The sequence below is a fragment of the Hemitrygon akajei genome, chromosome 19 (genome assembly GCF_048418815.1).
Source record: "Hemitrygon akajei chromosome 19, sHemAka1.3, whole genome shotgun sequence".
NCBI lineage: Eukaryota > Metazoa > Chordata > Chondrichthyes > Myliobatiformes > Dasyatidae > Hemitrygon > Hemitrygon akajei.
The window spans coordinates 29,295,069-29,311,885 of record NC_133142.1 but is presented as its reverse complement, the minus strand read 5'-3'; the positions used below and the strand labels follow the sequence as shown (position 1 = coordinate 29,311,885).

The following is a 16,817-nucleotide window of genomic DNA, read 5'->3' as shown; positions in this document are numbered from 1 at the left end:
CAGTCAGGCAGGAGAAGCCCAAGCTCTTCCTTTGGTCCCAGAAGCATCATATAACTCGAGTATTGTTGCTGGATTAACTGGGATGGCAGGTGTGGATATGTGTGTGTAATGTCTGTATAATAGAGCCTGTTCTCTAATTGCCATGAACCTCCTAGCCACTGGACAAAGAACTAGCTCCGTTAGTACCACGTGGGAGTTGGAAGGCAATGGCCACCCCACATTAAAGGAATAAATGAACAGCCATTTTCCAGTCCTCAGCATAGGAGTGGGAGGAAAACATCCTTGACTTAAAGGGACTGCTTGAATCTGCAGAGAAGTCACAAGACTTTCAAAACCCTGCCCTCCAAGTCACCCTCAACCATGATCATCCAGCGTACTGGAATGGGCAGACTCTTTGTATTTGACTAAACATTGTCAACAATGTTCAGACTGTGTTAGTGAGCCTATTTTTAAAAAGTCACTCTGGCCTTCTATTAAGCACTCTGATGTTTTCCTGTAACAAAACCCCTATTTTATGATGTTTGTGTCACGTTTTTCTTCTTTGAAAGCTATTTGAATCAAAATATGTGCATCCCATTCACAAAGAACAACTTCTGATCATGATATTGATTATTAAGCAGTTCACATTTTGTGATTCCTGGAAGGCAAGGAAAATGCAATAGCTGCTTTTTCCAACTTCCCTGTGATAGAGATTTCCCTATTGAATTTTAACTGAGCATTGCAACTTGCATCTATCCAACAGTTAACCTGTTACTTTTAATACACTTTGGGTGTGGCAGTGAAAAGAAGCCAAAAGGGGAGGACACTGTGTATTAGGTCTAATGTGCATTAACTCGGATCGATGTGTAAAGGTAAATGGTCATGTAACGCTAGCTTCGCCTAGCGGCTTAATATAAAGGGTGATAACCCCCTGCCCAGCCAAACTTAAGAAATCTCGTTTGGTGGATGCTGCGCAATGTGTCCCCTGTTGCAAATCAGTACCCCGAAATAACAAACAATACACAATATGCGATTAAACAATTAAGCTTTATAACTTTGACTAAATGGTTAGTAGAGAAACAAAATATAAAAGAAAAAGGGCCCAAATCTTATTAAACTGTCTGTGCACACAAAGTTGGAGCTCACAGTTCCCCTTCGCTGATCCTCCTTCAATTGTCGCTGCCCCTCGGACCCTTGCTCCGAGTCCACCCCGTCCAGGGACTATCAAATCGCTCCATTTGCGTCTTCTCTCTTCATCTCTCTCTCTCACCCTCTGCAAAAGCCCGCGAAAGCAACTGCTTCCAGAATCACAAGACACAACCACAAATCTCATATTGGCTACATGCATCCCGTTATCTCCAGCAAAAACCCAAACATTGCTGCTACAGAGAAACCGTTACCTCAGCAGTGAACATTACAAAGAAGCCATTACATTAGCAGTGAAACCTTACAGTGCCTCACAGTCACTTTAGGGATAATTATGTTTTCTATAAATGATTGCAATCCTGCTTTACGTTGAACACTTTTTGTTATTGAAACTAACTACCTAAAAATTAGATTTTGCAATTTTTGGTGTCCCAGCCAGACGTTGGGTGAGCAGCAGAACCCAACTGGGTTATCTACATAACAATTCAGAGAAAAAGTAGTTTAAGAATATCATTATGATGGTTTTCACCTTAAATCATGTAAAACCTCCCTGGATGGTTCCTGACTGCACTGACCAATGATATTGCAGCTGTTGCTCCATCATCAAGTTTATTGCAGAGAAGTGATTCAGCCAAAATATAGGATTTGGGTTGTGTTGTGAACCCCCCCCCCCCCAATCTCTTCCTTTGGCTGTGGTTTGGTCCAGTAGATTCAGCCATGAGTAGCCCCTGTCAATACATTCCCAGTTGGGCCAATGATTCTATGCACTCCATCAAGGTGCATAACACAGGCATGCTGTTGCCATGGTTATTGTTGTTGATACTCCTGGACAGAACTAGAATGTGGACAAATGACTGGCTGTGGGCATGTTAATCCATGTCTACATGTTGCTTTGCTGCAGGGTCGGTTCTTGCTGAATTGTGAGCTGTAAGCACTGGTAGCAGATTGTGCCTTTAGCAAACTACTTCCCTTGTTACAAGGCCGTGGCACACCAGATGACATTTTTTTTCTGCATTTCATATTTCCTTGGCTGGTGCCATTGTGCACAGAAAAGCTCAGGGCAAATGCTCAACAAAAAATCACAACTTTGATCCAGCCAGTAAAATATCATTTACAAGAGGGACCAATTTCGAGGTGAAAATTGTAAGCTTTTACTGAATGTCTTGCTACTTTTCACAGACATTCACATCTGATTTATGATCCCCTACAACAAAAAGTATGGCACAATTCCACAGCAAAACTGTTGGCATCAGTGAGCTCACAGGAGAGACTGCAGATGCTAGAAATCTACAAAGGTCACACATACAAAATGCAGCAGGAACTCAACAGGTCAGCAGTATCTATGCAGGGAAATGCACAGTTGACATTTCAGGCTAAGACTTTTCATCGGGATTACTGAAAGGTCTTGGCCTGAAACTCTGACTGCTCATTTCCCTTCGTAGATGCCGCCTGACCTGCTGAATTCCTGCAGCATTATGTGTGTGCTAGAATCAAGAGTTTATAATCTTACAGAATAAACAGGTCTCAAGGTGGATCTTACCATTTATTTGGGATGACAAGCTAGATTGATCCAGTTTCCCTGCAAATATTTATGAAATTGACTAAGAAATTAACACTTTGGTAACTTTAAGGATATAGGGCAAACATGGGCAGAAGAGATTAGCTGAGCTGAAGTCCTGTTACCAAGCTGTGTGACTCTACAACTCCTAGTATCATGGTAAAACTACATATGCCCTCATCAGAAAGGACCACATTTCATTTGCACACCACATTTAGCCAGAATAGGCAGAGTCCCTGTGTGCCAGTGGTGGGGGAAATGACAATTCTACTTCAAGAACTTCGAGTACTGTGGAGCTGGCCAAGGTATCGAAGGAGACGATCAGGATATTGGGAAAGGAGATGGTTGGAATATCAGAGGAGCCCGCTGGTGTGTCAGAGGAGCTGTTATGGCTGCAGTCCATGTTGCTGCCTGCTATTCGGAAACATCAAATTTGGTGCCGTATAATCATGGGAGATTGTCTCGGACATTTCACTTGCAATCAGTAGACGCTGTGGGACAGTGATAAGGTCTTTTATCCTTGTCTGGTGAAGGGACAGGTGATATGGGAGCTGTGCAGCCTCAGTTGTAGCAAGGTCTGGGCCTCAAGCCTCGGGCTTGCCTGTTGCTGCAGACCAGGTGAGAGAAATGGAAGCGCTGCAGCGTGGTTGAGCTTGGCTGGGGCCTGGCTTCTCCCATCGGTACTGTGCTCCCGTGTTCAAGCGGTGGAATGACAGGCTGGATAGTACGTGTCTGCACACTGCCATGAGACTACCATTGATTACCACACATTGTCGCTCAGGGTCTTTTATGTCTTTGTTTGGAATGAATATGCTTCTTTGTTTGCTATTTTGAAATATGTTACTCGCTATTTTGAATGTTACTCACTGTTTTGAAGTTTGCTTGCTAACTGGAATGTTCTGCACCTTGGCCCCAGAGGAACACTGTCTCATTCAGCTGTATCTCTGTGTGGTTTGAATGAATATTAAACTTGATTTGATTTGTTTGCTTAAAATTATTGCAAGTCTTAAAAGTTATTTGAGCAGTCTGCAGAGAGTCTGGAAGCTGTTCATTCAAGTCTTCTAATGTTAGCAATGTCTCTCTTTAAGTGGATATAAATATAGCAAATGCACAATGACAGAGCACAACCAGTATAGCTGATGCTTCAAGGCTCCTGTGACTCATTTCTGGTGCTTTCTCCTTGTGACTGTATGGATTCCCTCCAGGTCCTCTGGATTCTGTCCACATCCCAAAGCTAACACAGATTTATTAGCCTGAAGTAGCCTTTCCCATGTTGGACGTAGATATAGAATAAGCAACAAAGCTGTGTGAGTATTCTAAAGTTGCATTGTGAGTGTTCAACAAAAGTTCCAATTTATACTAACAGTATACAACTAGAGTAGTCATTTGATAAGCACCTGTTGCCAGAAAAGTTACTGGTGCATTAAAGTGAATTACACTCAGACCAATTTTCTAACTTGGGGCCAATTTCCTAAATTCATTTAACTTCACCTTGGAATAATTATTGGGCAACTGAACCATGGTTAATTTGGTTTTAATATATGCTCTCTACTTAAAGAGTACTACAAGATCCATTTTTGGGCAATTATGCAATGTGAATTTATAAAACTTGTCCAATTGACGGTTGTTAAAATTAATCTTTAATGGAATATTTTTATTTCCAACTAGGTTTAATATGCCTCATGATGACAGTAATAAGTGTAAAGAAGATGGTGGCAAAAATCAACAACATGTGATGGCGCCTACACTGAACTATTACACCAATCCCTGGATGTGGTCCAAATGTAGCAGAAGATACGTAACTAATTTTTTAGAGTATGTTTGAATTTCATTACATGTTCATTTGATCTGTGCATAGTCTCTGTTTGGTTTTGGAGTTTGAGTAGTTCTGTTAATCCCAACTGCAAGTATTCTGAAAGGTTGATCTGGTTTCCCAAAATTACTTCCATTTAAAGGGTTTGTGATTTTCATCAAATGAGTTTTTTTAATGTAAAAAAAAGTTAGTAAAAATGAAACATGAGCTTTATTTGTCACGTGTACATTGAAACACGCGTCATCTGCGCCAGTGCACTGCACAGTCTGAAAATGTGCTGAAGGCAGCCCACGTTTGTTGGCATGTGTCCAGCAGCAACATAGCAGATCCATAACTTGGGAACCCATGCATCTTTAGAATGTGGGAGGAAATCAGAGCACTTGGAGGAAACATACATGGTCTTGGGGAGCATGCAAACTCTTCACAAACAGCAGCGGGAATTGAACCTGACTATCGCTGGCACTATAAAGCATTATACTAGCCGCTATGCTAAAGTACCACCCTAGTAGTGAGAAATATAAATACTAGGATATTTTTCTTACCCATTTTTTCCTTTTAGTACAGGATATGGTGAATGTTTACTTGATGAACCTGTGACAAGAACATATACACTCCCTCATCAGCTCCCTGGTCAAATTTATAATGTTGACAAACAATGTGAATTGATTTTTGGATCTGGTTCTCAGGTGTGCCCCTATATGGTAAGTGATGGATCAGGTGTAAACTGATGGATCAGGTGTATGTAGTTGGAATGCTGGAACTTTTAATAACAATTTTAAAACGTAATTAATGAAATTGTTATAATATTTTGATAATTTTGTAGAATTTCAAGAAGTATACAGGATATGTAACATGTTATTTATACAAGTAGATAATCAACATTGAACTAAATGTTCATAAATGATTTTTTATTTCAATTTGTTTCACACAACTGGATTCTTAATTTATTCTTTAGATGTAAAACTGACTGGTTGAATTTTAAATTTAAGATTGAGATTCTCAATCCCATATTCTCATTTTGTTTGGGTGTAAGAACCTAAAGACTTTCTTAGTCAAGTAACTTCTCATTGATAAAATGCTGTTGAGTGAATTCTTTTGCTGAAGAACAATGCTAATTGTGTTAATAGTGCTGTGCTCTAGTCCTTTTTAAAAGATGCCCATTATCTTGTTGCACTGTGAGGATATTATAGAACTGTGGAAATAGAGACTGACAGTAGCAGATTTCAGAAGTTTCTTTTGCTCTGCAGACACAGTGCAGACGTCTTTGGTGTACCAGCACTGAGGGAGTTCAAAGAGGCTGTAGAACTCAGCATATGCCGTGGGCAGATGGAACTGAGTGTGAACCTGGGAAGGTAAGTACTCCTAATCTTTTTTAATTATTTCACTTTTTTGAAATAAATTAGTTCAATGCAAGTTACATTCATGTATATAAAAAATGTCTTACAAGTGTCATGCGCAACTAAAAATTACATTTGTATGCTTCTGTTCTTAAAGCAGTTTTCAGTCATTCAGAACTAAGCTACTATTAAGAAGAACTAGAAAGCATGCTTAAGCAAAAAAAAAGATTTAACAATAATCAGCATCTCTCTGTCTTTGGTGTACAGTATTTCACACAATTTATATAGGTTATAGTCTTCCAAGTGCACGCACCTCTTCCAACAGCTAATAGAAGCATAAAGGAGAAACAGACTTAAAGCAATTCTAATGACATGCTTGTGATGCATTTTACCATTCATTATCATGGTTAGTATATAATTAGTACCTTCCTTACTTAAACTTCCTGTCTAACTTCATTTTAGTTTTGCTTTGTGTAAATTCTTCAGAAGCTTTTGAAGTACTTTATGCCTTTGTTTAAAAAATAGAAATAAGAGGTTTGCTTACACATAACTTCAATTATTAAAAATTAGTCTTGTTTATAATTCTCACTTTTATTACCTTCCCAGAACTGTAGGTAACCTTATTGAATTACTCCGGTGCCTTACACTTTTCAGATTTTCAACTTAATCCAAGTAGCTATCCATGTCCTGCATTCTACATATGGTGTTCTCATTTGACCATGTTCACTTCCTTTGCTCCTATTGTTAACGTCAATTATGATTGCTTACTGCCATATGAGGGAAAAAAAGACCCTGGGGAGATGAGGGAGAATGGAAATATCATGAGCAGCCAAATAAAAAGAAGATTGTAAGAAAATTAGTCAAAAACTTCAAATGAACATTGATTTTCCCTGGAACATTTTCAATTAGAGTAATTCATGGATTTGAGGTTCTAAGTTAGCAAACTGAGCTCAGAGAACTGAGTGTATATTCAAGAAGGATTGAGTAGGATATAATCAGCAGTTTGAAAATGCTGAGGGAGGGAAATATGGATTAAAGCAACGCACTTAACACTGAAGAAGAGAAAAGCAAGATAAATGTTAAGCAAGATTAAACCTTAAGGGCTAGCTACCCTGGTATTTAATCCTTTGAGCAATGCTGAATGAAAAGAGATGAATCACTGGACAACAAAGGATTTTTCACCCTGAACACTTTTATGGTATCTTATGGATTTTGGGCTGCTGATCCTGAAAATCATCATGCGATTTCACAATCACACACCATTTTAAAAAAATTGCCTATATTTATTATTTCAATTCATAATTCAAGTCAATTGAAATGTTGTCCACGATGTAAGCTGAAAAATTTTCTATCTTGTCCCAGGCATGCTTAGGCAGGGCAGATGCTGCATGGCAGGACAGGTTTTAGAATGGCTATAAAAACATCATGCATACACCATTCCATGCATTACATTTACATCTATATTAAGAACATATGAACATAAGAAATAGGAGCAGGAGTAGGCCATCCGGCCCATCGAGCCTACCCTGCCATTCAATAGGATCATGGCTGATCTGTAAACTCAACTCCATCTACCTGCCTTTTCCCCATAACCCTTAATACCCCTACTATGTAAAAATCTTATCTAACTGTATCTTAAATATATTTAGTGAAGAAGCCTCAACTGCTTCCCTGGGCAGAGAATTCCGCAGATTCACCACTCTACGAGAAAAACTGTTTCTCCTCATCTCCATCCTAAATCTTCTCCCCTGAATCTTGAGGCAATGTGCCCTATTGGTTTGCAATCACATTGATGCACATGCTGTGTGTGCATGGCATATAGTGTAGATTCATTATGATAAAGCAATTGCATTTTCATGAGCGTTGTGATAGCAAAATGTCTCGCCAATGTTGAAACAGCCATGATACTTTCTGTTATACTAGTGGCACGTATATGCTTAAATTTCAAAGACAAAGCATGACTCCTCTTATTAAGAAAGCCTGTGAACTCTACTTTGGGTGTAAAATTGGCGATCAAGACAAAGCCTGGGCTCCTCACATTTGTTGTGGAACATTGGTTGTCAATATTAGAGCATGGCTCAGAGGAACTCAGAAGTCACAGCCGTTCACAGTCCTGTTGCCATGTTGAGAGTAGAAGGATTACATGACAGACTGCTTCTTCTTTCTGACCAGTGTATCTGGGGTCTCTCTGCTAAAAACAAGAAATCCATTGAATACCCCATCTCCCTTCAGCTATGAGAACTGTGCCACATGACGATAGTCTTCCAGTACCAAAGCCACCAGAGACATGGAGTCTACAGGAGGCAGACAAAGATGCCATGATGCATGAGCCAGGAATGGAAAACGACACTGATACTGATAGAGATTTTGAGCCCTTTATGTGAAGTGAGCCTCAACTGATAACTCAATCTGAGTTACATGACCTGGTCAGAGACTTGGGTTTCTCAAAGGCAAAAGGAGAATTACTGGGTTCAGGACTGCAAGGATGGAATCTGCTGTCACCAGGCACAAAAATTTTTGTGATAGATTTTGACATTTGAGACAGATATTTTCCAGAATAACCGATGCCAGGATTAAGGAAGGCATTTTTTGTCGATCCATAAATCAAACAGGTCATCAATGACAGGCAATTCAAAGAACTTTTAGTGCGATTGAAGAAAATGGGATTGAAGACATTCAAGGATGTTGTTGGAAATTTTCTTGCAGCTACAGAGCACCAAACTACATGCAGCTGGTTGACAACATGCTTCAGTCATTCACAGCCAGGTGGTGCAACATGTTACTAAAGATTAATTTTCTGTATTCCCATTCAGATTTATTTCCTGCAAATCTTGGTGCTGTCAGTGACAAGCACGGTGAAAGGTTTCACCAGGACATTGCGGTCATGGAAAATGTATCAGGGCAACTGGAATCCATCAATGCTGGCTGATTATTATTGGACTCTTAAATGAGAAGCTTCAGACACTCAGTACAAACAAAATCATCAACAAAACATTTTAGCTTCATTGAACTATTGCAAAGCGTCAGCACCGTTATGCAGTATAATATGCATTATATTCAATAAAAGTTAATTTTATGTTTCCCCAAATTCCGGCATGATCCAAGTAGGCTAAAATTAAACTTCAAGTGGTCCATCTTACCCACAACATACTTCTGAGGAAGTAACACTTTCAAAAAATTTGCTGTCCAGTGATATTTAATTGCAATGGACTGTGTACACAAAATACATCAATAAAATTATATATCCTGTTTTGTAAGAGCAATTATATTCTGATAATTGTAAGTTGCAAAAGGGTAACATAAGTAACTATTTTGAAATTTCTTAGAACAGGGAGCATTACAGAACAGTACAGGCCCTTCAGCCCATGCTGTTTTGCCTACTCTAAGATCAATCTACCCTGTCTCTCCCACATAACCATCTATTTTTCTATCACCCATGTTCCTGTCTAAGAGTTTATTAAATGGTCCTATTATATCTGCCCCCACCTCCAACGCTAACAATGTGTCGAATGCACCCAACACTCTCTGTGTGGAAAAAAAACCTGTTTTACACTGCATACTTCTACAATCAAGTAGAACTTTTGTAGTTCTCTCCCTAAAAATACTAGATGCGTATGTCATTGTTTGTGACTGGCCAGTTCTTTATTTATAGTCGTTGGAAGGAGAACAGTTTAAGAGGCAACTGCCTTTGTCTTGTTTCGTGCATGCTTCTACTTAAAAATATTTACTTAGAAATTAATGGTTAAGTGCTCTTTGTGCCATGTCTCAAATGTAATCACTGGAAAGTTATTGCAATAAAAGAGAGGAATTTTGGAGAGTAGCTGGAGAAATAGGTGTCAATCATGGCAGCAACTTTGCAAGTATGAATTCTAATTGCAAACATTTCAATGTCACTTGTGAACACAAGGGGAAATGACAGCAGGTATGGAGAGAAACCCCAAAATTTCCTTCCAAAGTTGTGTTTTTATTTTATACTGCATGAGATCTGGAGTAACAATCATTTTGTTCTCCTTTACATTTGTGTATTGAAGAATGACAATAAACGACTTTGAATCTTCAATCTTGAATCAAAGTTCAGCCAATTAGTGCTTTCTCGGCGTAAACTCTGCCATCTTCATTGGGGATCCCCAATGAAGATGGCAGAGTTATTGAAACAAATTATAATCGATACCTGTACCCAGCTGGAAGCCCGAGAAGAGTTTATTAGTTCAGCCTATTAGTTTCAAAGGTTTCAAAGATACATTTAATGTCTGAGAATTATATACAATATACACTCTGAAATGCTTTTTCTTCACAAAACTAGAGGAGTGCCCCCAAAGAATGAATGACAATTAAATGTTAGGACCCCAGTCCCCCCTCCCCAGCTCCCCTCCCTCCCACGTGTAAGTGGCAACAAGCAACAATCCCCCCCTCCCCCCACCAGCAAAAAAAAAGCATCGGCACCCACCACCGAGCACTCAAGCGTGAACTAAGCAACAGCAAAGACGCAGACTTACAGTACCCCAAAGACTACTCGTTCACCCAGTATTCGACATACCCCAGGCTCTCTCTCTCTCCCTAATAAGGGAGAAAGAGGTGTCTCCGTTTCACAGTGAGAGGGGAGACATAACAAACAACTCGCTGGCTTGTAATGTTAAAAGTCTGTTGCGACACTTTTTTCGAGCTTTGTGCCCAAAGATCTCAGCTATCTGGGCGCGCAGCCTTAGATCTTCTGACTCTCATGACACACCGATCTCCTGCCCAGACACCAACCTCCGATTCCTCCCCCCCACAGTCTCCAGAGGCACAACATCTCAGACCTCCGAAGGTGAATGAAACTCTTAGGCTGCGCCTTTGGCGTGCCGAATAACGGCCAGTCATGAAACCCCGAGAGCAGGTCCCATTCCCACAAAGAATCGTAGTCAGCGTGTAACTTCAGGTCAGGGTCTTCAAAAGAACTCTGAAAGGGAAAAACAGAGATTTTAAAGATAGAAATAGAGCTGTTTCCGAAGATACAAGCAAAGGAGTCGCCATTAGGCATCATTGATTCTCCTAAGCTCCTCCTCCTATATTCATCCTCATGCAACAAAAGTTCTCTGCCATCTTTCACAAAAGGTGAAACTCAGGGTTCAAATGACGCATTGCTAACTAATGTGGAATTTGAACCCTGCATTCTTATTTTGCTCCCGTACAGAGGCCGATGGGTGCACCCAGTAACACATGATTGACAACAGTCACGATTCACCACCCCCATTTTATAAAGTTTGCAAACAAGCTGATCCCTGACTGTAGAAGAGTTTTGTTTGGAGGTGAAGGCATGGTCCTCTATTAGTTAAAGTATGTTTATATGTTGGCCTTTGCCAGAGAGTTTCTCTTCCTAAATTCATGCCTAGTTGTCCCTGCACTTTCTTTCCATATGGCAGGCTCTTTTCCGTTTGGCAGGATAAGGTCCTAACAATCACTTTCATGCTGTCCACAGCGTGATGTCCCATGTGATGTGTACTCTCTGTTCACACATATCCCAAAATATATCAGAAAGTGCTAGTTCTCACACTGCTTTGGCCTTCTTGGTTTTTATGTGCCACACCCAAGATATATGTGATTCTAATGTCTGTGAAACATTAGATATTGCATGCATTAGAATACTGTACCTTCACAACCTTGATTTAATTATGCATTTATATCCTGTGAAGTAATGCACAGGATACAATGCACATTGTTTTTGTTTGCATTAAAGGATTTCTAAGCCTAAACTATTAATGCATTGTAAACATTATTGTTATATTTGATACTATAAGATTCCCACAGACTTAGTACCATAGAGGTTCAACAGTCCTGTTGTACGCTCTGCTAACACTGTTTGGGTCAACCAGTGATGTCTTTTTAATTGCAGTCTTCTGCACTCGACCATTCCATTAATATTGGCAATCCCAGTGGAGTTGAGAGAAGTATCAAATGCAAACCTGATTTCTTACTAAACTCAAAAAAAAGAAGTTTTAAGTTATAAAACAAGAAGGTGATATCTGTCATTATAACACAAAATTGAAAATCTGCATTACTGTTAATTTGACCCATATTAATCATGCAGTTATTTACTGTTGTGGAAGGTTCTAAATAACACTTAAGAAGTGTTTCATGCAAATTCTCAATTTTGCATAATGATAGATATCAACCTCTGGTTTTAGAATTCACAACTACTTTTTTGAGCTTTGTAAGTAATAAAGCTTGCATTTGATCTGTCTGTTAACTCCACAGGAGCTGTCAATATATAATGGAGTGGCTGAGTGTTCAAGATTAGTTCCAAGACAGCAATTTTATTAAAATGTATGGCATACAAATCTGAACATTTTAGTTTCTTGATTTCCTTAAATCATGTGATATTCATGGAAAATAAACTAGCTTTTTAGTGTTTTCAATACAATTAAAACTCAGATATAGTGTTCAGAAACTTTGACGCAGCCAAAGTTAGTAAGAAAGTCCATCCTTCGGATCATGTGACCATGATATGGAAGATTTACTGCTGAACTTTTCAAATCCTGTGCACTAATTACCTTTTGTTCACTACATTTGAGCCAAATTCTCACATGTAAGCAAGGCATCAGGCCCTAAAGATGTACCTGGTAGGGCTCTAAAAACCTCTGCCAACCAACTGCTGGGACTGATTAAGGACATCTTCAGTCTCCCACTGCTCTAGTTATTAGTGCCCAAGAAGAGCAACGTGAGCTGCCTCAATGTCTACTGCCCAGTGGCACTTACATGTACTGTGATAAAGTGCTTTGAGTGGCTAGAATCAACATCCTTTCTAAGTAATGCAATTTGCCTTTCGCCCAGTAGGTCTACAGATGATGCAATTTCACTGGCTCTCCACTCGACCTTGAATCGCTTGGAAAATAGTAATACTTACCTCTGGCTGCTGTTTACTGACTCAGTGTTCAACACAGTTCTACCACTAACAAGCTCCAAAACCTGGGCCTCTGTACCTCTCTCTGCATTTGGATCCTTAAGTTCCTCACCAGCGGAACACAGTCTGTGCAGATCAGAAATATCATCTCCTCACTGACAATCGCTTCTCGCTTGAGGTGCTGCCTCTTTCATGCTTGCATGCTTACTCCATACCCTACTCTCTCTACACCCATGACTATATGGTTAGGCACAGCTCAAAAGCCATCTATAAATTTGCTGACAGTACAACTACCGTTGGCCAGATTTCAGATGGTGATGAGGAGCATACAGGATTAAGATAGATTAGCTGATTGAATGGTTTTACAACAACAACAACCTTGCACTCAACATCAGTAACACAAAAGAATTGATTGAGGAATTCAGGAACAGGAAGTCAAGGGAACACACATCAGTCCTCATCGAGGGATCAGCAGTATAAAGTTGAACAATTTCAAGTTCCTGGGTGTCAACATATCTGAAGGTCTATCCTGGGCCCAGCATTTTTTTGCAATTACAATGAAGGCACAACAGCGATTATATTTCATTAGAAGTTTGAGGAGACGGTATGTTACCAAAGATACTCACAAATTTCTACAGATATGCGGTGGAGCACATTCTAACTGATTACATCACTGTGGTATGGAGGAGCCATTGCACAGGATCAGAAAAAGTTGCAGAAAATTGTAAACCCAGCCAGCCCCATCATGGGCACTAGCCTCCCCAGCATCAAGGACACCTTCAAAAGGCAATGCCTCAAAGGGTTGGCACCCTTCACCCTGGACATGCCCGCTTAACATTGCTACCATCAAGGAGGAGGTACAGGGACTTGACAACAGGCATTCAATGAATCAGAGACAGCTTCCTCCACACCATCATCAGATTTCTGAGTGGACAATGAATCCATGAATACTACTTCACATGTTCCTTTTTGCGCTAAATATATACTTTCTTTTGTAATTTATTGAATTTTTACTATTGTTACAATGTACTGCTGCCACAAAACAACAAATTTCATGAAATTTGCCTGTGATATTAAATCTGTTTCTGAATCTGACTTTGATTGTGTTATTAGAGACCTGTGCACCTAAAAGAATGATGCTGCTTTTCACCACCATACTGGACCCACATTGTTGCGTGATTTGTGACTATAGCTCTCATTGAACTAGAAGCATCTGTTCTGCAAAATGGGCCACACGACCTTGTTGCTATACTCTACCCAGGTGGCCTCTGACAGTTTATGTCAAATGCTTCTTTCACAGTTTCTAATAGCTGAGACAGTCGAAAAGCACGTCCATTTAAAAACACATTGAGCTACTGTTAAATATAGATGTTAAATATGGTGAAATAAACAAAAAAAACTGAATTCAGTTTTAATAAATACACCAGCTGTGGAAAGGTTCAAAGTGTATCAGCCACAGATTGTGCCTGGACTCGATAATAGTTTCGGGGAAAGAGTGGTAGATCAGATATGCACACTGCAGCTTGTTGTCATTAATAATGAACCATAATCCAACTCATTATGTTGCATACTTAATTTTCAGAGAATATTCTAATAAAGTGGATATTAGACTGACCTGGCATTTCCTTTCTGGCTGCTTTCGACAGCCAAGAGAATACATCAACAGGGCCCACCATTTTAGTCACCTTGATTAAGAAAGGGAAAACTTAAATTTATAAACTGTCCTTCATTACCACAGGAAGGGCTTCACTATTAATGATGTACTTCTGAATTGCAGATATTTCTGTTGATAACCAGAGCCTTTAAGTTCACAAAGAGTAATGAAAATCGGTCAGGGAATCTGCTTTAGATGTCATGCATTCCAGAGTGTATGCATTCACATAGAAGCACGGGCCCAGCATTCACTCACACTTTGTGTTTATTTTAATGTCCAATGGGATTCGATTGTGAGGTAAAATTCTTTGGTAATAACCATCAAGACTAGGTGGCAGACATCTAAAACCTAACTGCATAAATTCTGCAAAGAATTGGTGTGGGGAATGCACAAAAAATTAGGTCCTGTCTCAAGAAAGGCCTGAGGTATTATCACCCACCTTTCCATTATACTAGACATCCATGATGATGATGAAACAGATTTCTGTTACAAAGGTGAGAACTACTGAAATTTTTGTGAGCTCCTGAGCACATTGATTCTTGAGGTTAAGAATTGGGTCTAGGAGAGGTGTCACAAACAAATGCTGGCAGTATTCAGCTACTCAGGGAAAGGTATTGGCCTGACAGCTTGACCTTGCTTACCAAGAGGACAAATGCTTTAAATTTTAACTTGGGGTGGGGCCTTGTAATTTCATAAATCTGTGTGAATATTATGAATTATTAAATATAACTAATAAATGCCATATATTTTAAATTACAATAGTATGATAATTAGTTATAATTATTATTTTATTCCCATATGGTTTACTATTTGAACCAAAAATATAATTCAGCAATCCTTGCTTACTGTGTTGATTTCTCTCAAAAGAAATGTCTGCTTGTAAAGATGATATGGTGGGAAATGGACCAGTTCGCTCTTGGCATTGCATATTCCCAGGACAAATATAGCAAAACTTGTTGGAGTTCAAAACATATTCTACATTATTTTAATAATTTGTCATAACTCCCACGAGAGAAGAGCACCCTCTAGTGTACTGGTGTGGCATTTTAATTTCTAGCATTGACCAATATTTTTACATCCGTCGTGTCTTTGCTGATGCAGTGCCAATTCACACTTGGTGGGCATGAGCCCAGAAGGAACTGATTCTGGACTTTCCTGAACTCACAGAGATATAAGAAGTGAACAAAAAAGTCATGATTAGAGAAGGCCAATGGGATTATCTTGCATGTGATTTCCTGTGCTTCACACAACAGTCATTCTGAACTCACCTGGAGCTATTTAATCTCCTGAAAGAGGTGAACAATCAGATGAAAACAAGCCAATTAGCAGGTGTTGGAGAATTTAGAAAATTCTTCTCATTCCATTTAGAGACGAAGATAGGGAGAGGAAAACGGCTATCCACTCAGTTTGGAATAAACTCAGATTGAACTGAACCTGAAAGGATAATGTTCCAGCCCAAAACATCGTCTCCCTCCTCTCCCTTTCATTAATTTCCAAATAAACATGTAATTTGCAAGGATTATACATTTTACTTGGTGAATGAATGATTGAAGGGTAGTTGATTAATAAGACATGGCTTTATTAGATTTCTCGTTATTTCTTTTGTGATTGGATTTTGGATTATAATAAATTTATTTTTCAAATTCTGTTAAATTTTATTTTACTGGTTCAGTCATGATTCTGGTGGCAACTTACTTTACCTGGTTTGTCAATTGAGATGTCTTCAGGCTAGGAGCCAAGCCTAAGAAGTCAGTTGATAAAAAATAATTGACGTAAATGAAGGTAAAGAAATCCTCTTAGCAAACTGGGTTTAAGTCAGTTGTTGTGGTAGTTGCTTGGCATGCACAAAGAGCAACAAAGTTCAATGCTTATATTCTCTCGATGTATGGATTCCATGTATTGGGAGCACTCAAATGCCCTGCACAACCTCACAATCTATCCATCCTTTCATCCTGTTGGTAACCATCTGCCCATCTGTGGGTACTCTGTGTTCTCATATTGGTCTCTAAAGCTGATGGAATTGGAGTGGAAGTAAATCATCCTAAATCCTGTGGGCCTTCCTAAGGAGATAAGGAAAGGGCAGCCATCCTAACAACAGATCACTGAATTCTGAATGTAGCTGCCCTTCCCCCCCCCCCCCCCCCCCCAAGATTTACTTGTAATGGTATTAGCAAATACGATTGGTGGCATCTTGGCAGTGATGCCCACACCATCTTATCAAGTTTACTTCTTTCATTGTTATGACAAACTGTAAGTGAGGAGTATTGAAGCTGCTTAGCCTTTCCACCACTGACCCCTCAATGAGGACTGGTGTATGTTCTCTTGACTTTCATTCCTGAAGTTCAGTTTAGCAAATTTCTCAGCAAACCAACTGCTTAAGCTAGTAGAAAAGTAAATTCATTTGTTCAGAAAACTTCATCTGATGGAAAAGTCTTTTACTTTTCTGAGAA

General features: G+C 39.4%; 1 protein-coding gene across 2 annotated transcripts in view; it reads left to right on the top strand.

The window, feature by feature from the left end:
* The window catches only part of adamts9 (ADAM metallopeptidase with thrombospondin type 1 motif, 9), a 248,365-nt gene that overhangs the window by 49,010 nt on the left and 182,538 nt on the right, over positions 1-16,817 (top strand). For both annotated transcript variants that reach the window (XM_073072325.1, XM_073072324.1), the window contains exons 9-11: positions 4,352-4,498; positions 5,056-5,197; positions 5,744-5,848. In XM_073072325.1, coding sequence (XP_072928426.1) covers positions 4,352-4,498; positions 5,056-5,197; positions 5,744-5,848 — 394 coding nt within the window. The remainder of the gene's footprint in view (positions 1-4,351; positions 4,499-5,055; positions 5,198-5,743; positions 5,849-16,817) is intronic.